This window comes from Ascidiella aspersa, chromosome 6 (genome assembly GCF_963924565.1).
Source record: "Ascidiella aspersa chromosome 6, kaAscAspe10.2, whole genome shotgun sequence".
Classification (NCBI taxonomy): domain Eukaryota; kingdom Metazoa; phylum Chordata; class Ascidiacea; order Phlebobranchia; family Ascidiidae; genus Ascidiella; species Ascidiella aspersa.
In genome coordinates, this window is record NC_139452.1 from 5867634 (window position 1) to 5893619 (window position 25986).

The following is a 25986-nucleotide window of genomic DNA, read 5'->3' on the forward strand; positions in this document are numbered from 1 at the left end:
TTCCCGAAAAAATAAACCCGGGGTTTTCCTCGCTTCCGTAGATTAAAATATTCGACGTGTTTTAGCTGTTTGGCGACTTTCTCTTAATCTCGTTTTTTTAACGAAACTCTACAAAAACAATATATGTCAAATACAAGACCAATGTATTCCTGTTTGGGTGTTTTAGTTTTATCGGTATCCGTATGGCTGAATAGCTGAGCAACATTTAGTAATCGTTTTTAATTTAATACCTATCATCGGCCAATTAGGTAAAAAGCAGTTTTAGGAAATTGTATTAAAAAGACCGCGTTTTCACTCGGCAGAAGAATTAATTAATTCCAAAAATGTCGATTATTTCTCCCCCTAGATTTTCAATTTTATTTAATACTGTTTTTTTCTATTTACACCATTATTTCTTAGCGTTAAATTTTTGTATGATATGTGAGGTTTTATTTAGACAATATACCCTATTATAAGTTAATCATTCCTAATATAAACCAAGCATGTAATTGTACTGCTCACTGTTGTTTTGCGTCACACAAATCAATCAGCAGTAAGTCGCATTCTAACGTCTATCCTTGTTGATCTTTTTTGGTTACTTTTTAAACACTCCTTTCTTCGCCTTAACATGTTTTTTCCACCAAACTGCTTCGCTTTGTATTTGCTACAGAAGTTATTAACATGTTTTCTGATTCACTGAAATCAGGCGATACTTTTTTCAATGTGTGTTGGGCGGAGTGGATTGTACAGTTGCATTCTTAAAACAGTTGCTTTCTTAAAGCAGTAAATAGATACCGGTTATACTTGTTTTAAATAGAAATTCCTCTCGACCAAACTGTTTTATTAAGCGCCCATAAAAAATAAAGCCTTCGTATGAAAAATTGATTGTATTTAGATGCACGAAAACAGTACATTTCTGTAATAAAAAGCAAAAATGTAAGGGTGATTGATGTATTCATGTAAAACATTGTTTCAAACAACTATAAATTATTATTTAACGCGAACAAAAACGCTTTCTGATCAAACAGAAAGAATTGATACACTTTTACACCTTATTTAGGTTCACTTTTTACAAAGGCACACTATGTCCAAAATACGTAAAAGTGACATTTAAAATTTAGACATTGCTTTCAAAAAAAGTTTTCTTTAAAGCTTCCTCTGAGGTTTTGTCGGTAGCTGTTTTTAAACAACCTCGTCTTTTCAGTTCTTTCTCAAGTTTTTCAGCCAGCAAAGTCAGCTTGACTTTCTTGAAATAATCGATAATCTTCTCGGCGGTAAGTCGGCTACCTTGTTGGTTGTAAATTTCCCGGAACGTGCAGTTGAGAAATTCCAGCGTGTTATCTGAAATAAAAAAAGTAAAATATTGAGAAAAAGGTGGAGTGCTGCTAGCAAAGTATTTTAAAATTAACCAGGAATGCTCACACTTAAATCGTAATCGCAAAGTATAGCAAATTTACGCCCAAATTATCAAAGTACCTATCGATTTTCAACCGATCTAACTGACTTTTTTTTTTTGCTTAAACTGTGAAGTCTAGCAATAACTAGAATTTCAAATCGAACACTGTGCTATGATAATATAGAAGTTTATATTTACACTGTTCGTCCTTGTGCGCAGCATCAGTTTTTAATTCTAATATTTGTATCGCAAAGGCACAACATGTTTGTTTTATTTAACACAAAAACGTTGCATGTTTAATTTCTGACTTATGCTAGACCACCGTTTAAATTAGTTCCTTTTTTTAGATGTGATGGTTGTTATTTATTTTCTAAAATTTAAGTTGAAAAGTTTTGAGAAACATTGGTGTCAGTGTTGTTTTATTTTTAACCGTAAACTCGAATTTCATCAACCAATTCAAAATTGGAGACTTGAATTATACGAGAAAAAGGTTAGAAGCGATTTACTTCTGTATTTTTTCTTCGTTTCTTCATTTGACTGATCACTGATGCCAAAGTGTCGGCCGAAATGCGTAACTTGACTTTCGTTGATAAGTATGTCTGGATGCGCGTAGCCGATGTTGTTCATAAACTCTTTGACTATTCGCACTGCAAATAAGAGAGGTTAGTAAATAGCACAGAAGTGTCGATTGAAATAATATATGTGTGAAAAGAATACTGATTAAAAAGATAGATTTGAAAATATTACGTGTGCAATAATATTACATGGTTACCTTTAACATCATATCCTTGAGTAATCATTAACTTTTGCTGAGAAAAACTAACTTTATTGATAAGGTTAACTCTATTTTTCAAAAAAAGAAATCCGCAATTAATGTTGAGTTTTTGAAACTCAGTTAAAATCCATGTAATCATTTTTCAATTTATTTTGAATGATACTTTATAAGAAACGTATTTCGACAAGAATAGCATCACCAGTCTTTTGAAATTAAATGACTATTTATCTTTAATATTTGGGCAAGATAGCTTGACAAACTTTCATCATGCTGAACAACTCAGCTGACACATGATTTAACTTCACATAACGTTTGACGTACTTTGCATCTCCTGTTCATCAAGAGGTCGCTCTGACAATCCACGTTGGATCTGAGGAATCCTCCGCCCTACTCCTGCTCCGTTGTTAAGGTAACGGGAGCAGGTGGGGTCCTCCGACTCCACTGCGTGGTTCTGTGAATCTTCGAATACCTCTGACTCGCACTCGGGAGTCATGGCTTTGGTTAGTTGGCGAGCCTCTCTTTTGGGTTCGAAGGTGGCCGTGCTTTTGTGAATTACGGGTTGTCGGTCTTTGTAGGGCTTAAGTATGAGAAATAGAACGATGAATATGTTGTTACTGCCAGGCATTGTATCAATTATAAAGGTTTTTTTGAGAAAATATGTATTCAGCGGCGTATCGATTAAATATACGGGTATTCTTCTCCAGGGCAATAAACTTGTAGCTTTACAGAATGGTATATAGGTTTTACTCACTGTATATAAGCCCTTCTGTAAGGTTATAAGTTTATTGCCCTGAAGAAGATTACCCGTATAGGTAATCGATACGTCGTCGCTGAATACATATTTGTCAGAAGAACCCCTTTATAATTTAAAGATAAAACCTTTTCGTTTCTCCCTTTTCCTGAACCATTTAGGATACTCATTTGTCTGCTTTTGAAATTATTACAATAGTCAGGTGTAAATGCAAATTTCATTTATTTTTCAGGTTTTTTTCGTGCTAAGTTTATTTATTTTCACGGTCTATATTTATAAATTATGTCTCATTGTACTGTAAATCCAATTATGTAATATTATTTAATATCACATCATTTAGATTTTAGAATGTATGCAGATGTAATGTCACAAACCTCATTGTGTTCAGTCTTGCTTTGCTTTAAATCGACCCTAAAAAGAATAAAACGTAAAAATATAAGATCCTTTTTTTATAACACAATAGTTAATTCTGGTATTCCCACCTCAGATCGTCGGAATGATTTCTGACGTGCTTTTGAACAGTTGTCATGTTTCCAGGGTTGGAACTGAGGAGGAAAATCTCAAATTAAAAATATTATTTCAGAAAATACGGATTTCGCCAGTTTATTGTTTAAGTGGCCTACCCTGAGTTTTTATCACAGAGAATTTCGGTTCACGATTTTACAGTTTGTCTTTGAAAAATCGATTTGGCAGATTTTAAACAAGATCTATTTTGACAAGTCACTGTTTATAAAGGACTTAATTACTTCAATCGTTTTGGTAAAATAATGTAATTTTACGTATTTTGGATCAATTAAAATATCACTTGTTCACAACAACAGTCTTATTTTACCTACATTGTGACTGTTTCAGGTTGAATTTGAAAGTTCGATGGGATAAGGAAATTATCTGTGGTTAGTTCTCCGTCGTCTCTTGAAGTTGTTTCAGCCGTTGATTGACGTTCAGTCGTACTCTAAAGCAAAACATAAAATTATGAATCTTTATACACATTTGGTTGATCGGCACTCAACAAATACACTGAATTAGAAACGTTTTGTTGTATATAATCGGTTGATAAACTTTTGTTATCCCTCTTACCTTCTCCTCGACTGTGACTCCGTGTGGGGCACTGAAACAAAAGCACACCTTTTAGGTATTCGTATGTTATACTTAATTTAGATTTCGTTAAAAAGAAGTCCATAAAAAGCTTACACCCTAAAAAGGTAAAATCGAAGCTCGTGGTTTATTGGCGAGTAATTTTTGGAATTGTAAATTCATATTCTATTCTAAAACATAACGCAATTAAGTTGTTTATATTATATTCAATAAAATGATTAGCCTACCTTGGTATGCTGTCATAACTTTGCGTGAAGGTTGAAACTCTCTCTCCATTGTAAGTGTTTTTTCCTTGTCCTTTGGATTTCTTAATAACGTGTATTTATTAGTTTTATGGCGACACAAAAGGTATTAAAATAATAAAATAAAGCTTATTGAAAACGTGTTGCATTTTTTAGCATTTGTTGTGGGTTTTTCACTAACCTGATTTTTTCTAAGGAAAACGAAGACAACGATTACAAGTGACAACAGCGCTAGAAATCCAAACAGAATGAAAACCGTGGGGCCTGTAAATAAAATCAAGTTTGTTAAAATAATATTGAAACACTCATACACAGGGGTGCACAACTGCGATTCAGTTATTCATAAGTCACACTGGCTTACAAAACTGACATACATACATCGTAAAAGTTGGTAAAAAATCTAGTTTAAAGCGTAAAAAATATAGTTTGGTCTAGTGCCCTCTCTTGCTATGGCTATTTTTTTTAAATTTTGTATGAAAAGTTTCTGTAAAGGTTTTTATAAAAGCAGAAATGCTTCCAAACCTGTTGCAATTGTTTCATCGCTAGTTGTTTTGACTATTCTGCCAACTGTAGTTGCCCTCTTGGCTCTTGTTGATGCTTCTTTTATGCGGGTAATAGCACCCAAACCAGTTTGTCTCTTTTCGCTAATGTGTGACAAACCTTTGGTGGTATGGCTGTAAATAAACATCCATTTCAGTCGTTTTTTAATCAACCTGTAAGGTAAGCTACAATTTGGGAAAATTTGACAATCATACAATCTAACAGCCTATTTTTATTGAATGGGGTAGCTTTCAAACTAATTTACAGAGTAAGTTTTTAAAGCCAAGGCATACAAAACGGCGCTCTTTCACTATTGTACGTAAAAATTAATAATTTTTTTTCTTCTTTAAATGCCGCTTACCACAACGCATATTGTTTGGTTTAGGATGCGGGTTAGCGTTTGGTTGAGGGTGGGTCTAGTTATTATTAATAATAAACATAATATTACTTATCACCCAAACGCTAACCCGCACCCTAACCCAAACTATATGCGTTGTGGTAAACGGTATTATTATTTTTTTTTGCATAACTTTTCACGTACAATAGTGAAAGAGCGCCTACAAAACGATTATAAAAAAATACAGGCAGCGAAACATTAGGTTATATAACAATGAAACAATTATAACCAAAAGTATTTATTTTAATATATATTTTTAAATATTACCTACTATTTTTTTAATACAATTTTTTGCAAAGGCGTAACAAAGAAAGGAGAATAAAGACTACAAAGCTTTTCAAAAATCGCGTAAAAACAATTTTTACCGCGGGCACGCATCTTGTTACGTCACAAATCAGTAATCACGTGAAAGCAGGTTTTGCCAACTTTTTGTTGCTGAGTACGTGAGTAACAGTAAGTAGCTGGATTTTAAAACAAGGTAGTTCTGGTCCTCCGTTTGCTGCGCCAAGGGTACGCTCCAATCTGGTAAGTTATTTTCTTTCTTGTGTTTTACTTGGTTTTAATGTTTTGTACAGTACACATTTTGATGCTTAATGCATTTGTAGCTATAACCCCATAACTATCAAAGTTGAGTTGTTCCGGTATGTTTGTGTGTTTGTTGTGGGTAAGAGTTATACTATGTCCCATTACCCTTTTATTGTCAGTTATTTTGCAAAGTAATATATGGGAAGCCAAAATTATCGTTTAAAAAGGTAAAAGTAACTTTTACATTGTAGTATATAATTCTGGGATAACGAACCACTAGACTTGTTACAGATTTCAGTGCCCACTTGTTATTTAAACAGAAATATTATTATCAATTATTTTAGAATAAAAAAAGAAATGTGTAAATATTACTACAAACCCTGATTTTCTAACTGGATTTCAATCAATCAACCATTAAGAATTGTCTAGATGTTTTATGAACTAATGGATTTCCATAAAGAATGCTATTATTTTTAGAGAAAATTGGGCGTATAACAATTTTGAACTCGATATAAGGATATAGGTACCAAGATTCAGGGGCGTATCCAGAAACCCCAAAAGAAGGGGGGTCCAGAATTTTCAACTTAGGGAATTCCTCGTTTTTTCGTCTGACGTTAATAATGCCATAAAATAGTGACGGGTATGACGTCATAAATTAATAAATAAAAAAACTAATCAAAAACAGTCAATCAATGTCAAGCAGTGCAAAACTTTAGACGCAAAGCAAACACGTGCGTCGTAAACACTCCTGCCAGGCGTCAGCTGCGAAACCGCTTAGTGTGCAATCGTTAACTACAGGCGTTTTTGGTAGATCGATACGGGAGTACGGTAAATTACAAGCACGTCTCTCGCCACCTGCAATACTAAACAAAGATCGTTTTTCTCGGTTGTTATTCGATTAGCGTAACATCTGCGCCGAGGTGTGTGCCGAGTCAGCTAAAATACAAGTTCGTCTTGCAGACTTACACCAACATCGGATAGTAGCGCGGACAGCGAACAGGGAGGAACATAAGCCTATCTCGACGTTTTTCGCGAGAAAAAACGAATACCGCTTGGTTTATTCTTATTGTTTTCAATTGTCGAACACACACTTGCTGATCACGGATCATCCAACTCAAACGAATAACGAAAGAGAAAAAAAATGCGTTTACGGTCGACCAAACAGTAAACGATAAACGGCGTTTGCGTTTGATTTTGGTTTCGCATTAGCTTACGACGAGTGACCTAATTATATTAAACACATTGCCTCTTTAGACAAAGAGTTAAACACTAACAAAAACGAACCAAACATGATTGCAGTACTTACAAAAAGAAAAAAAGAAAACTTTTAACATTAATCAAAAATGGACAAAAGGAATAAGTGTGTATTCAAAACGTTTGCCCTACTTTTAAGTGTTAACTATACGGGATTCGATATAGTTCCTCTATACCAGTTATATGTTCGTGACATTCGAAATGCAGTTCTTCTTACCTGTTTGAAGTCGTAGAAGCTTGTACAGTGCTGGTTTCGGTCGTTGCTTTTTGAGTAGTAATAGTAGTAGTAGTGCTTGAAGTTGTTGCTACTGTTGTTGTTGGCCTGGTCGTCCTGGTATCAACTTCACAAACTCGTTTGCTGTGCGCTTGCTCGAATATGTAAGTTCCTGCCTCACATTCCTCGCAAACAGTTGTAGCAAATTTGTCCGCTCTGCAAAAAAAACGCATGAATTTAGCTACTTACGTTTAGGGGTGTTTTACGGCCAGTCAAAGATGCACGCATAAAAATACGCCGATATAGTCAAGACGAATAAATTAAAAGGGATGTTCAATACTTGACATTTTACTCCGATACAATACCCGATATTTTGGACGTATTGCGATCCGATTCGATCCAACTGACGCCTTACTATTCTCAAAAAAGCAAAACACATGAAATTGAAATGTTCAAAAATAGTTTTATTAAGGTTGATCGGCCATTATGTGGGAAAGCGTTTGGAATTTTAGTTACCTCCAATTGTTTACCTGTGATTTTTTTTATAAATTTACTTTTCCAGTTAAAATAAGTGAGGTTGGTCGCAAATCGTGGCTCACATTTCTATATTTTGGTATGGGATGGGCACCAATACCACCCTAGTAGTGGACGAGTACCGATCCTACCAGTTGGCAACGGGTATCGGCTTTAATCCTGTATTTTTTTATACATCCCTATTTATAAACCTTTTTTCTACGTTTGTCCGGTCGCGCAAGTGAAAACTGATATGGACTTATATATTTTATAGGCACGTACACTTAAAAAGAATGTAGATTTGCTATGTCGCTAAATACTTCTGCATTCTGTACATGGTGTGATAACAATCGCCTAAGGGAATTAACAGCTCCTTGCAATATGCTGTTATTTAATTTAAGTTTAGGTCCATGGAAATGACGACACAAACTGTGTTAAATGTTAATTTGTGAAAGTCGTTCACTTATCATGTTAATTAGCTAGAAAGGATAGCTACTCCAAACGTGAAAAAACGTTCTGCCTTTGAACTTGTATTAGATATAAACTTGGAAGCTTACGTAGTTTGTTTACTTTTTGCAACCCGCATTATTACAACCTGGTGGGGGTATTTAAAAGGTGAATTACCTCGATGTGTAACGGCTTGGCTTATTGGTAAAACAACTATCAATATTTGCACAAACTTAATGTTTTTTGTTGTTGATGGATTTGGTAAAATCGCTAGCTGACATTTCTGTTCTGGTTATATACACAACAAGGCTACAGAGAAGCTGCATAACGTTGTCTTAAAAAACAACCAAAACCATTGTTTTTACTGGAAAAACTGGTATTAGATATATACTTAGCAGCTGACGTAATTTGTGTACATTTTGTAATTATTATTACAAACTGATGGGGGTATTTGAAAGGTAAATCACCTCGCTGGTCTAACGATTTTGCCTATTGGTAAAACAACTATCAATATTTGCACAAACTTGCCTATGTTTATTTGTGTTTTTCAAACTGGTAAGATTGTGAGCGGACATTTTCTGTACTCATTTCAATAGACAACAAGGCTATAGAGAAGCTGCATAATGTTGTCTTTAAAATGACCAAAACCATCGGTTTTACTGGAATAGTTTGCCAACTTTTTAAGCACCAATGTTTGCGTTAAGGAGGTGATCACATCAGTTATGTTTGACCGTGCTTTATCGCTCTATAAGTGTATGGGAAAGTCATTCTGAATAAATTCGTTCACACTTTCGCTTTAAAAGTCAACAATTAGCTCAGTTTAATTGAAACTTAAAACACGAAAGAGTTTGAATATGTCCGAATCAAGTTTAAATGCAATTAGGTAACCTGTATAACGGGCCAAAAAGCATAGGTAAAACACACTATAACCAGCTTATAAACTTTGCATTTCGCTTCCTCCCGTTTGTTTGTTTGTACGGTTCCGCTTCACTGGTAACACCTACGCGAAAAAGTCAAAGCAAACAAAAGCGACGTAACGTTTCTATTTTAACGCGCTGATGTACAGTGACGTTACGCCACGAGTTGTAATAATACTTTGTGAGTGATGCCGGGTCACGGGACTTGTGTTTGACCTTGTAATGACAACTTTGAAGCAAGGGCGTATGTACGCTTGACTTAACCGATATACCGCTAGAATAGACGTATTCAAAGCGAATTTACACTCTACTGAATTTTCTCCGTTAAATATAATGAATGTACGTAAAAAACAAACATTGGTAAGCACTTGTTGAAAATTAGAAATACGCATGGCAACTTATCTCATTTTTTAGCCAAACTTAAGCTAAAAAATCTTTACTTAATACCAAAAGGTAAATAACGACAATTAGTACAAGTTAAGCTATGTTGTTTAGACTTTCCTGTCTCAACCAAAGTCGGACATTAATAAGGTCCTAAAAGAAGTGTTTCGCCGCAAAAAGAAGGCATCAGTCTCTATAGTCTGGAGATAAACAAACAATTAAAACACATGGCTTTGTTGCGTTTGGTTATGCGTTACTCAATTGAGCTATAGCCTAGCCAGCCTAACATTTGTAATAGCCTACTTATTCCGTTGTTAACAATTAAACTACAAACCTGCACGGCAGAACGAGTTTAAATCCCACTCCGCAGCCGCAACAAAACCGTAGTTGTCCGTTTTCGTCGCTCATTTCACGCAACTTCCGTCCGTTTGCGTTGGCTTTCAAATATGGGCATGGATCGGCAAGGAGACTGTACTAAAATACGATAATATTTTGTTTAAGAATTGACATGGTTATCTACCAAAAAAAACAAAAAAAAACATCATTGGCCCTCCAACAGCAGTGGTTCACATTGTCTGGTCGTTTTAAATTATTCGTTTTCCAAATAGCGACATGAGGATTTATTCAAATCATTTAAAAGATGTGAACCTTACTGTGTGCGAACTACTACAACACCTAAACGTTGTAACCAAAGTCTAACGTTATCCTTTGTTTTGGCATTACTCAGAATTAAAAAAAAACGAAATGGCGTTGTAAAGTTACAAGAGTCTACTCGTCAAATGATTTTCCTTTCAACTCGTTTTCCCGGGTTTAATGTTTCAGTAGAAAATTGTAAAACATGACCCTTCAGTGATTGTTAATGTCTTCGCCATTATTCCAAGCGTATATAGAAAATCTATTGCATATTTTCTTTGTATTTTAAATAAATGTATGCTTTCACTATACTTGCGTCATGGAAAAATGTCGAAAAACTGTGCAAATAAAACTAAAGCTGGGGGTGTGTGTGTTTACATAATGGGACATGGCATTTGCCGAGCAAATAGTCACCTCCAACGCTAAAGGCTTTCGTATTTTAACAACAGTCACCCAGCTTGCAATGTTTTGCGCAACGATGTTTTATTAGACTTAGATTAAAGTTGATCTGTCATGTGTTTTAAATGGTTGATTAACTTTCTTGTATATTACAACGTATCTCGACATGATTTACAGTTTCCGATAGTTTTTTAATTTTCTAAAATTGCGGTAACTTACCACTGGCGGTAGCAGAAGGCACATTGCAGATACTTTTAAAGCAAGTAGTTCCATTCTTTTTAATTGCAATGTTGTTATTCTTACACCGGAACTGTACCCAACAATTCGCTATTGACCTGCACAGTGCACAATGTTCAAATATTAACTCGGATGTGTTTCAATCGGTTTTTGTTTTAAACCTATAAACGAAACACCAAACTTGAAGTCATATTTCATTATTTTCTAACACGTGTTACGTTGCTACATTTATTAGCTGTAATTGTTTTTCTTGCGGAGTCCTTAATACTGCTGCTTTGATATTTGCTTAAAATTTTCTCAAACTTTAACTGTTTTAAGTTTTCTCAAACTAAAACTTTTTTAACCTTTTTTCTCTTTTTCCCTTTTTTTAAGTTTTAACGCTGCTACAATATTCGTTTCGCTACGAAAGCTGTTAACAACGATGTCTAAACACGTTAGATAAAACCTGCATACAAAACGGCTTGTCATACGCCAATCTCGAACGGCTCATAAGGGTAAGAAATGTATCCTTTTACTAACATGCCTATTTAAAAACGTATTCGCTCTTCGCATTTTTTCGTAACGTACATATGACAACTTCTTTTGTCCAGGAGATTCCTCTAGAACGGTTAGGTCAGCAATATTGAATGCTAGCTCGCGACGCTTGCGCGAACTGGTATAGAACTAGAGCTAAATGCGTAGCACCTATAGGGGAATCACCGGGTAAAGAAAAGTCAGCATAGCAGTTCGACAAACAAGGCACTGCCAGTCGTTGGGCGGAATTTGAAATCCCACTCGCTTGTTCCAAACAAAGGCAAAGCGTATAAAGTTTCTTGGATTGTTTTTAAAATAACTTGACAAAGTGTTGGTGGTGGTGGTCCTTAATTAAATGGCATACCAGGCATTCCATTTAGTTTAGCTATAAGCTTACCAGAGGAATGCAAGTTGTTACGCACAGTTTGCCTTTTAAAAATCTTCTAAGCGTGTTTGTAAACAGTTTACACCAAGTTGATTTAAAAACACACTTTTTAATTTTTTTCTTTCGAAATTCTGTGTGTTTAAGGCAGTGGTTCCCAAACTGTGGTACGCGTACCACTGGTGGTACGCGAGAGTCTTGCAGGTGGTACGCGACTAACTTCAGCATACGTATAAATTTGCGAAAACTTTCAGATTGGGTAATTTTAATGTCATTTTAGTTACATTTGGTTTCGCACGTTTATGACGTAACACTTCTCTTGTACAAGATAATAAAACGCTAATTGTTAGCTGGTTTAATATGTATGTAATAATAATGAACCGATAGCAGCAGTGTAGTATTGTCGTATGTATAGTGATATTTCAATCATTTTAAACTACTGTAATTTCTTCGTAAATAGAGGAATAGTAAGAGAACTAAATTTTGTTAAAAAATTAGGAACATGTCTAAACGAAAGTACAGTCAGGCTTACATAAAGTACGGGTTTGTAGCTATTGATAACAAAGGAGAAGTTCTTCCGCAATGTGTATTTGTACGAAATATGTTATCATCATGCTTGAACCGAGCGATCGAACGATTACATTTCGTCAAAACATCTGCCCTTAATACTCGGTCGTTTAAACGTTTTTGTGAGAATCTCAGTTCCAATTACACCTGTGTTTTTACACAGAGGTGCGCTGGCTCTCACATCCATCGCATTAAAACAATTTGCTGTGTTTTGTATAATTTATGGCTTTTATATCTTCCTGGAATGACATTTGTTAAACTTTAATGCAGCTACATGCTCATTTTCTTATCTATATGCTAAAATAGTTATAGTTTGAAATATTCTAGTCAGATGTAGGCCTAACTCAGGTGGTACATGAACACTGTACAAAAGCTCAAAATGGTACGCGAGAAAAAAAGTTTGGGAATCACTGGTTTAAGGGTAGGCGAAACTATCGTAAAAATGGCGCTCTTTGATTTGTGCGCGTAGTAAGCAACACAAAAAATTGCAAAATAAAAAGGTGCGGTATCCAAAATAAATTATCAAAGAGCGCCTAAAAAATGAGTATAGGGGAAAACATATAATAATACTAATACTCACCCAAACCGTAACGCTAACTGGTGCCCCAACCCGAATAATGTTAACAATATAAACCCCCAGACGAAAATGTGGCAGGATTCTAGACGAGCACCAACAATTGCCCTGGTGTACCCATAGTATCTGTAATGCTAAAATAATATATTTTGGTTACCGTACCTTTTTATTTTGTACTTTTCTGTGTTGCTTTTAACATGCAAACACCTACAAAAAGAGAGCCGTAAAAATGTATTTTCTCAGATAGGGGCCGTTTGGGTTTTCCATGAATTACCTCAAAATGTGATATTTTTAACTAGACTAGCGGTCTATTGAAATAATAGTAAGACCAATAACTATTTTACCAAAATATTAAAAAATCATGACCCAAATTTATGTTATTGTAAACAAACAAACATGTATTTAAATGAACACCTTCATATCTAAATTATCGCAAGGGGTGTAAAACAACAATAAAGCAAAGCTCTACGATATCATGTCATTTAAAAACATAACATAATTTTAAAGATTTATTTAATCGTTAGTGTTATAGGATACAGGCTACATTTTTTAACGCTTCAAAAAATACGTGTTAATTTGCAAGTTGGTTAGTGTGGTTTAATAAATTGGCCAGCATAGAAGCAACCTGATTCCAAATAAAAAAAAAACGTTTTAATCGTGCATGATAAAAATAAGATTTAAAAAGGCATACCTGGTGTCAGTCTAATCTGGCTGTGTACAATACTAGTTTTTTTAATTTTTAATATATTACGAAACCAATCTAGTATTAAAAAAAATATTCTGTGTTTCTCAAGAGTTTGTTTTGACTAGTGCATAGCGTATATGCGATATTTAGAAACTATTTTCAAATGAATATTATCACAAAATTTCGTTTATGAGTCGATTGTGGCGTCGACACTTGGACTACAATTTCAAAATAATTTTGTTGGTGGATCAGTAAAAAAAAAATGCTACTTTGTCCAACGGCATTTTTAGTCTCCAAAACAAAGAATTTGAATTAAAACACTTTGGTTGGAATGACTTCTGCAATTTTACCAGTCTAAAAGCATATGCCATGCTAAAAGGGTAAAAAATTAGCACACAAATATTTACCATTTACATTCTTAATATAATAATTAGCGATTTAAATGAAATTGATTGCGAATAATTTAATGCAGCCTATAATTCTAGTTTTAAAATCCATTTTTTTAAGAATTCGATTGATCTAATTTGAATCTAACTTAACAAAAACTAAAATGCTCTAACTTTAATTCGTTGAGTTGCTAGTGATAAATCCAGGGTCGTGAGATCGACCCTCACTAAAACATGTTTTTTTTGTGCTACATTCGTCAAGCTTACTACTTGCTACTTTAATGGCAAAATGGCAATGGTTGTGCCATTAAAGACTCCAAATTGCGATATTTGGCTATCGCCGAAACAGTCGGATATATGGGAAATCAAATGACTTCCTGTAGCAATAGCACGGGAAACTCGTAACGACGACTAACAAATTATTGTTTCCTTAAAAGGTTTTTAATTGAAGCTTATAGAGCACTGAAAGTAAAACGAACAGGATTATAAACTCGTTGTGAAATAATGCGGTGAAATAATGTTTGCAGGAAATTATTGGCACGAAAATGAAATAGAGGTAGATTATAAATGGCAAACTAAAAATTAAGTCACTTGAGGTGACCTTTAATTCACTTTGCTATTTATATTCTATATAGCGTGTAGCTGATTACACAAATATTAACATGGTGTAAATGACAAAGGCGCTGTAATTTTATAATAATATATTCATGAATGGAAAAGGCCCCTTACAATTGCATCAAAGCTTTAAAAAATGTGTGAAAAGCGTTTGAGAAATCACACAATAAATATAACTCGATTGCATTTATAAAATGTCCTCGACAATTACTAATAAGTTTTTGATCGATAAATCAATCTGAAATGATATAAAATTTTTAAAAAAACATCTAAGAAAGTTAATATTAAGAAATTGATCATAACAAGTATTCTAGTAAAATTAAACAAATTAGTATGTGACGTTGATCAAGTGCGTAACATTCAAAATGCATTATAAAATGTATACGAACAACATTTTTAATAAAAATTAATAAAGTATGTTGTTTAAAAAGCATGTAACTTTTGTACAACTCAATAACATATATAAAATATGCGGGACACGCCCAATTGAATTGCGAAATATTTGCGATTTCTTATTTTTCCTAAAACGACGAGCTTTAACATTCACGCACATGTGGATGTCGATCTTTAATTAGTAGAACCCTGGTTTGCTGGTTCCTGTTCGTGGTGCAATTGAATTACAGGAAACACAGTTGTCCAGTAGCTTTTATTTGGACATGGGCTTGAATCCCTGATTACTTGACTGCGTGTAGATACGGAAAGTCAGCAACAATGAAACGATTCCTGACAACAACGCGATTTACTTACAGGGACAACGCAAGACTGTTAAGCAACCAAACATGAATGTTTTTAGACATTCATGTTTCAACCTGTGTCCGCTGAATATCAGCTGTTTTCTATAAGGTCACTTATGATTTCGGCAACTTCTTGTCCACAACGATTAACGCTTGTACTACACGTCCCAACTAGCTCTTGTGAGAGTGTTATCCAGTAATAAGAGAGAAGTTGTTTTCCCTTTCACAACTAGGTTTCAAGCTTTTCCGGGACCTTCTTTTCTTTTTCACTCCAGCCTAGTTCTTTTTCCAGCTCATTTACGAGCAGTGACAGTTGCATTTTACGGAGTTGGGCGATGAAGATGGCCGCTGTGAAGTTCTTCCCATCCCGGTTGTGCAAGTAGTTGATAATCTTCACGAAGGCCTTCCTGACTTTGGCTAAAAAACAAAAATTTTCGCGATTTTAGGAGCGCTCTTGTGCAGAGTTTAACAGTATAAACTATAACTTTATTTGAAATATACAAAAGACGTTATTTCCCCGTTTTAAAGACGCTCTGACGAAATCTAATAAAAAATATATATTTCAATTTAAATGTTTCTAGAAAACTAACATTATCTGTTTTAGGTGTTCTCTTTTTCAGAATTTAAATAAAATATTAAACTTTGCTTAAAATATACAGGAAAGCACAAATTCTCCAGTTTGAAAAACACCCTTAAAAAGTATTTAATACTTTCTAAACGTACATAGGTAGTACAAATACACTTAAAAACCTATTTTTTTTTCTGTTTAAAAGCAGTCTTGAAAGACATCTGTAACTATTATTCCCCTTTATTAAAGGTAATTGGAAAAGATGTGATTCAAAGATAAACCTTATTTGTTATTTTTAAGGTGACATGAGATAGCTAACCGTTTGGAGTGCATATTTCTTCGTTGATGTCAGTTTCGCAAATGTTCAGCAGTCTTGCGCACTCGCTTGCGTGTTCCATTTTCAGGAGGATATTTTTGTTCTTGGTGTGAAGATTATCGAAGAACTTGATCAGTCGGGAAACTAAAAAAACAAAAATGAAACCAAATTAGTTTAGAAACAAGGTTATCCTTACCGTGAGATTTGAACTCATAGAGATGGCTATTTGTGCCGTCGCCTTTACCACTTAGCTAGACGAGCTTGGCTGTTAAATAAATATGTCAAAAAAACATGCTTGGAAATACAAGGAGTCTTTTAACCGGGCGTACATCAATGTTAAATTAAAGTAACTATATCATTTTAATTCAGGTAACAGGTTTTATCCTTGTCAGCTGTGTGAATGTTTGTGACATTGTAGTATGGTTCATAGTGTGTCGAAGTAGATATAATAAAAAATCAAAGTCAATTTAATAGATATCCACGTACCTTTCCTATTCCAATGAAATAGGCAGCCATCGTTCTAACTTGTTCTGATACTTGGCAAAACTAAAAAACGCTACTCACTTTCATCATCTTCGTCAATAGGAGGTTGTTTGTTAGAGGAATGCGCCTCATCGTAATCTCCGATTGCTTTCGGTGTTGTGTCCAATCCCTCTGTATTAGTGCTTTCGTCGTCCATGTATCCAATGCTTGGAGATTCCCTTGAAAAAGGAACCCCGGCCAAACCGGTGGGTTGCGGAGTGGAAGACCTGGAATGCTCTCTCGATTTAACAAATCTCTTTGTATTATTGGAGGAGTTTAACTTTCTCGATTCGGTTTCCACGTTGAATGAGTGGTTTGGCGTTGGTGTGTTGTTTCTACTAGGCGGCTGCGAAAAGCGAGAACCCCCGTTGTGGAGACTCGCTGGCGTAGAACTCCTGCTAACGTTTATATTTTGTGGAGTACTAGTGTCAAAACCGGGTTGTTGCTGATGTTGGGGCGTGGAAGAACAACAAGCTATGGAAGAAGGGTTATTAACATAAGGCTCTGGTGTAGAGGATACACTTCCATCTCTCCTATCTTTGACTTGAGAAAATGGATCTACTGAAGGTTGTACTTTTCGTGGTGGAACCTTTCTAAGTCGAGGCGTGTTTGAACTGGATTCAGGCTTTGCTGAACCTGCGTGATTTGTCATCTGTGGAGGGGTTTGCTGATTGTCATCACACGAGTTACCAGGACTTTGGCGCAATTCCTGTACTCTAAGGCTTGAAGGGCTCCCGGAAGTTAAACAAGGGTCAGATGGCGGATTACGCCTGGTTGAGAAATCTTGTTGTCTACCATCGAAATCCGTTGTCTGTTCATACCTGTTTGCCTGCAACATAAACAATAGTATGAAAAGCAACTGCATTTTAAAAACAGAAGAATTTGTATACCAGCAGTGAAGCTTTGGCGGCCCTTTTTGTAAATGAAAGTTCCGAAAACACAATGCCAACAATAGCATTAATAAATGCAAATTTAATTAATATGAGGCATGACTTTGTAATTTTTTTCAAAATTTGACAAAAATCTCGCTTAGACCAATCTCAACAAGTCTAGCCTTGTGAATTACTGCAGTCAGTGACTTAACCAAATCAATTTTTGGTCGCGACTGAGGGTTTGAGAAACGCTGAACCTGAGCAAAGATCACTAGAGTCTCCGACATATTTTCGCAACCATGCACCAGTGGAAACAACCAATAACCATACGCCAATGCTGGCTACATTATGTTAGTACAAGCAACTTCACAATAAGGTGATCTACAGTACCGTATTATTCAATGAAAGATACAAAAACATATGTGTTCAAGCTCCTCTTTGAGCCTGTGTAGCTCAGTTGGTAGATCGGCGGTCCCGGTATGGCCGGAGGTCATGAGTTCGATTCTCACTGCAGGCTATTTGCTGGCATCATTGAACGACATATTAGGTGCGATGGCTTTCGGTGTACTAATGATACGTAAGCCGTAATCGTTGGTCAATAAGCAGCTTCAGAAGCGGACTGGATCACATTGTTGAACACATTTGTATCTTTCATGTAACTGTATGTACAACTGTTTTTTTGTAAATTTTCAAGTTAAAACCGGGTATACCTGATCTGGATTTGAGCTGTAACTGATAGGTTGGGTGTTGGAACTTAAAGGTTGCTCTGATGGCACATACTCTAGGGTTCCAGGGTATACATGGGGGCTTTCTGCCATGGGTCCGGAGCTATTCTCCCCGGTAAGCCTGTATGAACATTCGGGAACGTGTTGTGCATCCGGAGTTTTTAAACTTGTGTTGGAATTACAAGGACCTGGTGAGGAAGCGTGACTGTCGGATGTAACCCGGGACACCTTGCTGTTTCCCTTTTTGATGAAAAACTGTTAATAAAAAGTAAGACGCAGTGCTGGTGTGACAATCTGATGGTAATACTTCAGAAAACAACGAGCTGATTTACAAAAATCAAAAAAGGTTTTTGTTCAATAAAAACCTGATAAAGAGTATACAAAGTTTGGAGCATAATGGTTGGAGGTTGTAAAAAGACCTTCCAAGATTATCAAAGCCCATACAGAAGAGTAGGTATCATTTTAAATGTTTAGAATATATCTATAATCCTTTTCAACATAGAGATAAGGCACTGATGAGTGTATAGACAAGTTATATACTGCTCAGGCAGATGTCAGAAAGAAGGAAACAAGGATAGATACACTATCGAAGTAAAGAGTATATTTAGTCCTGATAAAGAGTATACAAAGCAATACTGATTTTACCTCCAACTCCGTATCAAGTGCTTTATCATGGTGCAGCTGATTGCTGTTGTTTCCATGAAGTCTTTTCAGTATTCTAAAGAACATTTTTTTTAATACATAGCAAAATTCAATCACATTTTAAACGAAAACAAAGGTATTATCTTAAATATTATTTGATTCTTACTTTTCTAATTGTTGAGTCACATCGTAAGGTGCACTGTAAAAAAACAAACTGTTAGCTAATAAAATACATATTCAAAATAGAGAGATTTGCTGGTGCTCATTAATTATTTTCTAAAGGTTGTGTGTTACTTATTATATATATATATAATATAACATAAAAAAAATTTTGAAATAAAATGTAAAGAGTGATTATTTAGATATAATAGTTTAATTACTTACTTGTTTGGCGTTTCTGTGGCTGTTGTGTTAATTTGTTGAATTTTCGCTCTTTGCGACTAGATTAAAAGCAGTTATTACTTGTTTTACAGTATTTCTTAATCACCAAAACACATATAGGCGTAAGGCAAACAAACTAACCCATAAAAAAGTTTTAAACTTTATTAATACTTTCAGAATGCTTGGTGATAATAAATTTTGAATTTATTCATCTTTGAAAGCTTTTTTATCTTGACAACCTTCTGTTACTTACCTTCTTTTTGCGTTTACAGCAATAACATGCTACCAGAGTGACCAAAATTCCCAATATAAACGAAACTGCAATGACTAAAAAAAAGGGCGATCACAAATTAAACCAGTTTTTTAAATACCAACAATGAATAAATATGGAAATTGAATACATAAAATACTTACAGACGTAAAGCCATGGCAATAAATTTACTTCTTTCGCATTTTCTATTGTAGGTGATACAGTGTTCAGTTTGGTCGTTGGTTGAGCTAAAGAAAGTGTTGTTGACCTAAACGGTAAATTCTGAGTGGATTATTGGTTTATCATGACAGTCTGACTATTAAGACCATGTTTATTGATCAATTTCCCTGTATTGGTGTGGCAAGTTTACATGTCAATTAAATTTTGTATATGTTTTCAAACTAGTCATATAAATTCCACATGTCAATTAAACTAGCCATATTTTTTTGAATTCGGCAAATTATATTGGAAGTTTATTATTTTTTTCATATGTTGCAATGATTGAAGTTCACTTGCCTCACTGTTTTTAAAAAAATTTGTCTTAAGTCTTTCAGAAAAAAAAACTTTACTTCAGTCTTTGGAAAAATGACTTGACTTGGACTGAAGTCTTTGTGTCAAACAACTTGGATTTTTTTTAAATTTTGCATGTAAAACAATTTGCTTGCTTTATATTGAGTTTTTGTTATTTCCCAGTTAAGATATTACTCATACCTGGATGAGTATAGCAATTTTAATAATTTAATATTTAATTTCTACATGTCAAAGACTTTACTTGATCGAATAATGATTTGACTGGGACTTGACTCGCTATTTTTTGTAAAAACTGATGTGTACTTAAGCCATTAAAATATGACTTGTTTACAACACCATGAAATCCAAAATATGTATACAAAAGTTGATAAATAAATAGGGGCTTTTCAAACTGATGTTTGACCATTTCAACACTAACCTAAGTGTGGTGACTTGATGTGTTGATTGAGTTGGCTTTATATATTCAGGAATAGGGGTACAGGCATCTTTTCCTTTGCTGTGTGCTTTGTAATTTATACCAGTGCCCTCTGGACATTTTGTACAAACTCTTGAATCCAATAAGTTGTTTCTAAAAAAAATAAAAAATAAATTGTTATGAGGGGTATTAGATTTGAATCCTGTAGCACTCATAAAAGTAAAATTTGAAAAAGAAATTAGTTGTTTTTGTACTGCAAATGGCTAAAGACCCCCAATGATTTGGAAAAAAATAAAATATAGTTTGTTCATTTATCCTAATATGCAGTTACCTGCAAACTTGATCAAAGTAATAATTTTTCGGGCATCCGCAGCATTGATGAACAATGCCGTCAATCGTAATGTCAACCAACTTTCTATTAAGGTGATTTCCTTCCAAATCGGGACAAGGGTCTAAAATATCTTTGAGGTTCGCAACCTAGAATTAAAAAAGATAAAACTTCAAATTGTTGGCGGGCAAGTAAGCAAACAGACCAATAGTAAAGTTGTGTTTAGCCTCCTACTCCACTTTTAAACAAAAAAATTGTGGCCTTATCAGTTTTGAAAATTTTCAAAAGTCTTCCGACTCCAGCGAAATTAACCAACTCTGTCAAGTCACAAGTCCGAATCCGACTCAGCAACCCTGACTCACATATTTAACACAATAAATGCCCCAAAATAAATATCTATTTAATTTACCTTGATTATTGAAAGCAGCAACAACAATTTGGCTGACAGATGTTGAAACATGATGTTTCTGTGTGGATTGCATAAGGGTGCCACAACACATATAGAACTACTACCATAAATTGTATCTGTCAATATATATGTTTAAATAAGCAAGTTTAACCATTCAAGTGCTGTTGCAATAATTAAAATTGTAAACAACTCCCATGTGGTGCTTTCCCTTGGGATTATTTATTAATAAGAATTTTTTGACATAGAATGCTCAATTTATGATATTTACACTTTATGCCCTGATCACCCACTCAACTATATCAATATGAAGTTAATAAATACACGTTATCAATGCCCAGTGGTGTTTATCCTTTTTGCCCCAAAGGTATTGAGTTCGTTTTTCGAATTTTGTTTATCAGGTTATAGCCTACCCATTTAATATCCTTAAAATCTTTCCAAAGTTGGTTTGCTAGTAGATCCAAATCAATGTCACGGATAGCGCTAATGTAGCACTCCTGTTTGTGGACGATATGTAAACGTCAAACTAATTCAAAACAAAACCGGTTGACACAATGTTTTCATCGAATGCGTAAAGAGAAAGAGAAAATAGTCTATTTTTCGCTGTCATATTTAACGACTTGCCAAAACTAGATATATCAAGAGAGTTTAGCACAACTAGAAAGTTGGAGGAGCCGTTTTTTTACCATGCCCTTAATCGCGTTCCGCAGGCGTTTGAACTCTTTCGTTAGCACTTATTTTTCTACCTAAAGCATAAGTTTAATACTTTCTTACACCCGATTTAGAAATGCATTGCTAGCACATATAACACTTTATATCTTAGTTTTATGTAAATAGTCAATAAAAATCGTTTATTATATAGACATAACAAACAGTACGCAAAAATCTTGAAATTTGACACCCGAATACTAGAAATTTAATAACTTAAAAACCTTAAGTCAATTCAAAATTAAACTTTACCTGAAAAAACGTGATGTTGACGGAAAGTGCATATGGCTAAAATAGATTGAGCTGGATTCGGTTTAAAAGACATAAAAAATGCATTTGATCGTAACAGTACAATTGAAGAGATAACAATTAAAGAAATAATAATTAGGAAGCAAAAAGAGCGTTTTAGTGTTTGATACATTATTTTATCGCATCAAGCTTATAAAGTTTTTATTTTGTTCTTTTTTGATCTGACAAACGAAAAATAAAAACAGCTGTGGGCTGCATTCATAGAAAAACACACAGTTGGCGATGGAACACTCCACAAAGGGCGTAGTTGCGTTGTGTTTGACACAAAAACGAATAATAGGTATAAAACAATGACGAGAGAAAACAATATTGCGTGAAAAAGGCTCCTAATAAGGCACAGCAACATTTAATTTATAAAAAAAAATCACATATAGTGGCACGATTTACAAATTTGCGATCCCAATGTCGACCCAATTTGGTATTAACAGACAAAGGTCTTATATTTTACAACTGAAATATAGTTTCGCTTAAAAGAAGACCAAAACATCCAGACTGGATATTATGTAATCGACTGTGTTTTGCAAATAGCAACACAAACAGTGGGCAAATGATTCTATAGCATCAGAATAAACACACGACAAGTAATAGGGTTTACCTATTAGAGTCGAGTAACGGGATAAATTGCGGACCCAATCTTGCAAGCTAGTGTTAGCAACATTTAAAATAACGACAACTGGGCTTCATTAGAACGTATGAAACAAGCAAATAACTGCGTAATTAAGTAAATAACTGCGTAAAAGTTGCTGTATAATATGGTTTTGTATAAATATATATATGAATATCAAAGTAGAATAAACAATGAAGACTTATAAGCAAATAAACAAAAAAATAAAACATGAGAACGTCGATCATAAAAGGCGATTTTAGAAAAATTGATTTGTAAGAAAAATATTTAACATTGGTTCTTAAACTTAGGGCCGTAAAGACATGTCTATGAATAAAGCCTATTGCGACATCGGTGCCTTACAACGTAGGCAAAAATAACCGAGATTCGATATTAATTCAGCAAATCAGCTAAGTAGATCGCCCTAATGATACTATCGCTTGACTTGACGTATGGGATCCGATCCGATATTATCTCTAGACCGCGCAACATGTTTATAAACGAATTATTATACGTACTTTATTGGAGTATATATTGGACGGTGATTATTTTCCCTATTTTTAAAAATTATAGGCCCGCCACTGTTTTAGGTAGGCAAAATGGATGGGCTAGGTAATAAAGTTTTATAACCACTTCTCTATAATGTATAGAAGTAGAACACGTGTAATTATTTATAAGAAGCAAAGAAAAACAATAAAGAATGAAATGTTGAGTAAACTATAGTCTGTTTAAAACAATCTCAAATAAGACATTTAAGGCGACTGATTTACAGAGGGACATCCTCCAAAACTGTATTTTTTGCCTATTTCCGATTAAATAAATTGAGTTTGTATTCTATTTGTAGTATGTCTTGTAAGCTTTTGTAAAAAGTTTATGTCGAGCACTGTGCGTCTCATCGCATAAAACGTTTTGACTTAAGTTTATGACGCAACTTGTGGCGTCACATTTTTACATAACCTTGTAAGGTCATCCTGATTTTTTGTCACGTCACAGTGATTTAAGGATAACCTAAAATTACAGCTTAGCTTCATCATCTTCCCCACTTTTTTTGCTGGGGCTTGTTCCAAACCCAAGATCTTTATCCAGTTCTTCGGCCAGCAATGTTTGATTTTTATCCCGAAAATATTCGATGAACTTTCTTGCGGTGAAACTTTGTCCATCGCGATTGTGAAGATTTATGATAATCTTAACGAATGCCTCCTTGACGTTTCCTGGTATTGGAAACATAAAAAAGTGTAACCTAAACGAGAAATTCTCGGCTGATAAGATAACCAATATTGATTTAATTTTATGGAAATTGAAAAGCATGTGTTTTTTTTTTCGAATTCCAGACGTTTTTACCTTGGCAAATTGTGGTAATGTCAATTTCTCCGATTCCATGGTTTCTAGCGCATTCTTTTGCGTTGTCCAAATCCAAGCTGATTCCCCGGTTCTTGTTTTGTATACCAGAAAAAAATGCCTTCATCTTGGAGACTACAAAATATTGAAATAAGTAATATGCAATACAAAACCAGCTAATACTACTACTACAAATATAGAGGTGATTGTAGAATGTATTGTATAACCAAAAATCAGGTAGCGAAATCTAGGACACTAAATGCTAGTTGTATCACAAACAAACATGTATTAGTAATCTAGCAACCTTGTCATTTTAACATTGGATAGTTTTCAATGATACAAAATGGACTTGTTTTATTGGACGTATTAGTAAGGGGGTACATCTTAACTCAGTAAAACAACAAACTAAAATTAATACTTGCTTTCATCATTGTCGCTTGTTTGCAAATTACAGTCCTGCATATTTGATCTATGAGCCTGCTCGACACCGTTTGGTTCCAGAGGTTTAGTATAGCCTTCATTCATGTTCACTTTATCAGGAGGAATAAAAGCATCTTCCTTATTTCTGTTAGTGACAGACTGAAGGCCATTTAATCCAGCTGTGTTCGTCGGGGGATTGGTTTTATGGTTCTGATTTTCTGAAGGAAAATGTGAATCTCTTTCTGTAGATGAGGCTTGGGCATTGGGAAGGTGGCAATGGCTGTGTGGTGTGGATGATCGACTTCCATTGTGGGAACCAATTGGCTTCTTTACAGCAGTTTCGCTTGCAATGTTGTGAAACCCAGAAGCTGGCAAGCCAGAAGTTGAGGCCCCATCATTGGTTGCTGACGTTCCGTTCTGTTGGGGCCATGTTGTGTTTAATAAAGTTCTTTTTAATTCGGAAGAAAGTTCCATTTCCTGGCCATAAGGATGCGGAGAAGGCCGCCTTGATGAGGATGTGCTATCCCCTTGTATCTTATTCAATTTTTCTTTTAGTGGAGTTGCTGCCCTTGGAGTATGATCACCCTTATCTTGGGATAAACAAGGGACGCTTCCGTTTTTACCCTGATTTAACTGCAATAAGTGTGGCATCAAATGACAGTCTTGAGGTAATGACATAGATTGCTTTGTGTTAAATTTAGGTGGAACGACTTTGGCTGCTTGTTCTTGCGGCATTGTTGAGCGTCTTTCTGTGTACGACGATGGTTGATTATGGGAAACTTTCGGAGTTGATTCTGCGCTACCAGCAACTCTATGATTTATCCCATGTGGTACTTGCATAAATGCATGACCAGTCTTTGGATTGACACCAACTATTGGGCTACCATCCGGCGGCAAAATGCCCATCTCCGTTGGAAACGGTGTTTTGTTCAGGGAGGTGTTACCTGAAGAACACCCAGGTTCTATTTGTTTGTTGGTCTGTGGTGTATTTTCACTTGAATGTGGTTGGCCAATTCCCGATCCTCGAGTGCTCGAACGTCCACGAGATACGTTGTCTTCTGGCATTTGAACAAACTCATCATTTCTCTGATTGAGCGTTGAGCAACCAGGTTTAGGCGTGCCGTTACGACTGCTGTCATTGAATGCATGCTGCTCATGGTGTTGACCCTATTGGCAAAGGTTATTGAATAAAGCTGTTACAATCTAATGTAAAAAGCCTTAGAATTAGACGCAGATCAAATGTAGTAGTTTACCAATATAGCATTATAATAAAATTTAGGCCGGGTGCAACATTAATGAAGAAAAATATAATTTTATTACTTAAGACTGTGACACAAGTTATTTAGCATTTGACTAGTTTTTAGTTATCCATTGTTATTTAATTCAGTGTTACACCTATTATAGTTATTCGGTGTAAAGGCACAAAAAATTTGAAGAATTTTCCCTTTACTAAACATAAAACACATTTATTTTACTTCACTGTCTTGCAATAGCAAGCAA

At 34.9% G+C, this 25986-nt stretch overlaps 4 protein-coding genes across 4 annotated transcripts; all 4 read right to left on the bottom strand.

Moving 5' to 3' along the window:
* Positions 1–857: 857 nt before the first annotated feature.
* Positions 858–11066, bottom strand: LOC146139352 (uncharacterized). The gene is made up of 13 exons (XM_083391704.1): positions 10678–11066; positions 9761–9900; positions 7172–7384; positions 4761–4912; positions 4420–4502; positions 4224–4303; positions 3979–4009; positions 3738–3853; positions 3384–3446; positions 3276–3312; positions 2472–2727; positions 1882–2022; positions 858–1320 (listed from the first exon to the last, which is right to left on the bottom strand). The coding sequence occupies exons 1-13, from the start codon at positions 10729–10731 to the stop codon at positions 1097–1099; spliced, it is 1590 nt and encodes a 529-aa protein (XP_083247830.1). The 5' UTR covers positions 10732–11066; the 3' UTR covers positions 858–1096.
* Positions 11067–14306: 3240 nt separating this feature from the next.
* LOC146139353 (uncharacterized) lies at positions 14307–16738 on the bottom strand. The gene is made up of 3 exons (XM_083392354.1): positions 16600–16738; positions 16039–16179; positions 14307–15568 (listed from the first exon to the last, which is right to left on the bottom strand). The coding sequence occupies exons 1-3, from the start codon at positions 16712–16714 to the stop codon at positions 15381–15383; spliced, it is 444 nt and encodes a 147-aa protein (XP_083248480.1). The 5' UTR covers positions 16715–16738; the 3' UTR covers positions 14307–15380.
* Positions 16739–18118: 1380 nt separating this feature from the next.
* Positions 18119–21255, bottom strand: LOC146139354 (uncharacterized). The gene is made up of 9 exons (XM_083392408.1): positions 21111–21255; positions 20705–20850; positions 20377–20526; positions 19592–19695; positions 19431–19504; positions 19181–19236; positions 18963–18995; positions 18800–18872; positions 18119–18409 (listed from the first exon to the last, which is right to left on the bottom strand). The coding sequence occupies exons 1-9, from the start codon at positions 21159–21161 to the stop codon at positions 18119–18121; spliced, it is 978 nt and encodes a 325-aa protein (XP_083248534.1). The 5' UTR covers positions 21162–21255.
* Positions 21256–21955: 700 nt separating this feature from the next.
* LOC146139355 (uncharacterized) lies at positions 21956–24198 on the bottom strand. The gene is made up of 2 exons (XM_083392282.1): positions 24070–24198; positions 21956–23939 (listed from the first exon to the last, which is right to left on the bottom strand). Exons 1-2 carry the CDS (start codon positions 24191–24193, stop codon positions 23743–23745), a joined length of 321 nt encoding a protein of 106 aa, XP_083248408.1. The 5' UTR covers positions 24194–24198; the 3' UTR covers positions 21956–23742.
* Positions 24199–25986: the final 1788 nt, after the last annotated feature.

Coding starts and splice junctions, on each gene's coding strand:
- LOC146139352 (XM_083391704.1), bottom strand. CDS start 10,731: ATGGAACTACTTGCTTTAAAAGTATCTGCAATGTGCCTTCTGCTACCG. Junction 7,385..9,760: donor AAACTCGTTCTGCCGTGCAG/GTTTGTAGTTTA, acceptor TTTTTTTTGCAG/AGCGGACAAATTTGCTACAA. Junction 4,010..4,223: donor AGTTATGACAGCATACCAAG/GTAGGCTAATCA, acceptor CTTTTGTTTCAG/TGCCCCACACGGAGTCACAG.
- LOC146139353 (XM_083392354.1), bottom strand. CDS start 16,714: ATGGACGACGAAAGCACTAATACAGAGGGATTGGACACAACACCGAAA. Junction 16,180..16,599: donor TATTGACGAAGATGATGAAA/GTGAGTAGCGTT, acceptor TTGTTTTTTTAG/TTTCCCGACTGATCAAGTTC. Junction 15,569..16,038: donor AGAAATATGCACTCCAAACG/GTTAGCTATCTC, acceptor TTTGTTTTTTAG/CCAAAGTCAGGAAGGCCTTC.
- LOC146139354 (XM_083392408.1), bottom strand. CDS start 21,161: ATGTTTCAACATCTGTCAGCCAAATTGTTGTTGCTGCTTTCAATAATC. Junction 20,527..20,704: donor TACTTTGATCAAGTTTGCAG/GTAACTGCATAT, acceptor TATTTTTTTTAG/AAACAACTTATTGGATTCAA. Junction 18,996..19,180: donor GCCACAGAAACGCCAAACAA/GTAAGTAATTAA, acceptor GTTTTTTTACAG/TGCACCTTACGATGTGACTC.
- LOC146139355 (XM_083392282.1), bottom strand. CDS start 24,193: ATGAAGGCATTTTTTTCTGGTATACAAAACAAGAACCGGGGAATCAGC. Junction 23,940..24,069: donor CATTACCACAATTTGCCAAG/GTAAAAACGTCT, acceptor TTCCAATACCAG/GAAACGTCAAGGAGGCATTC.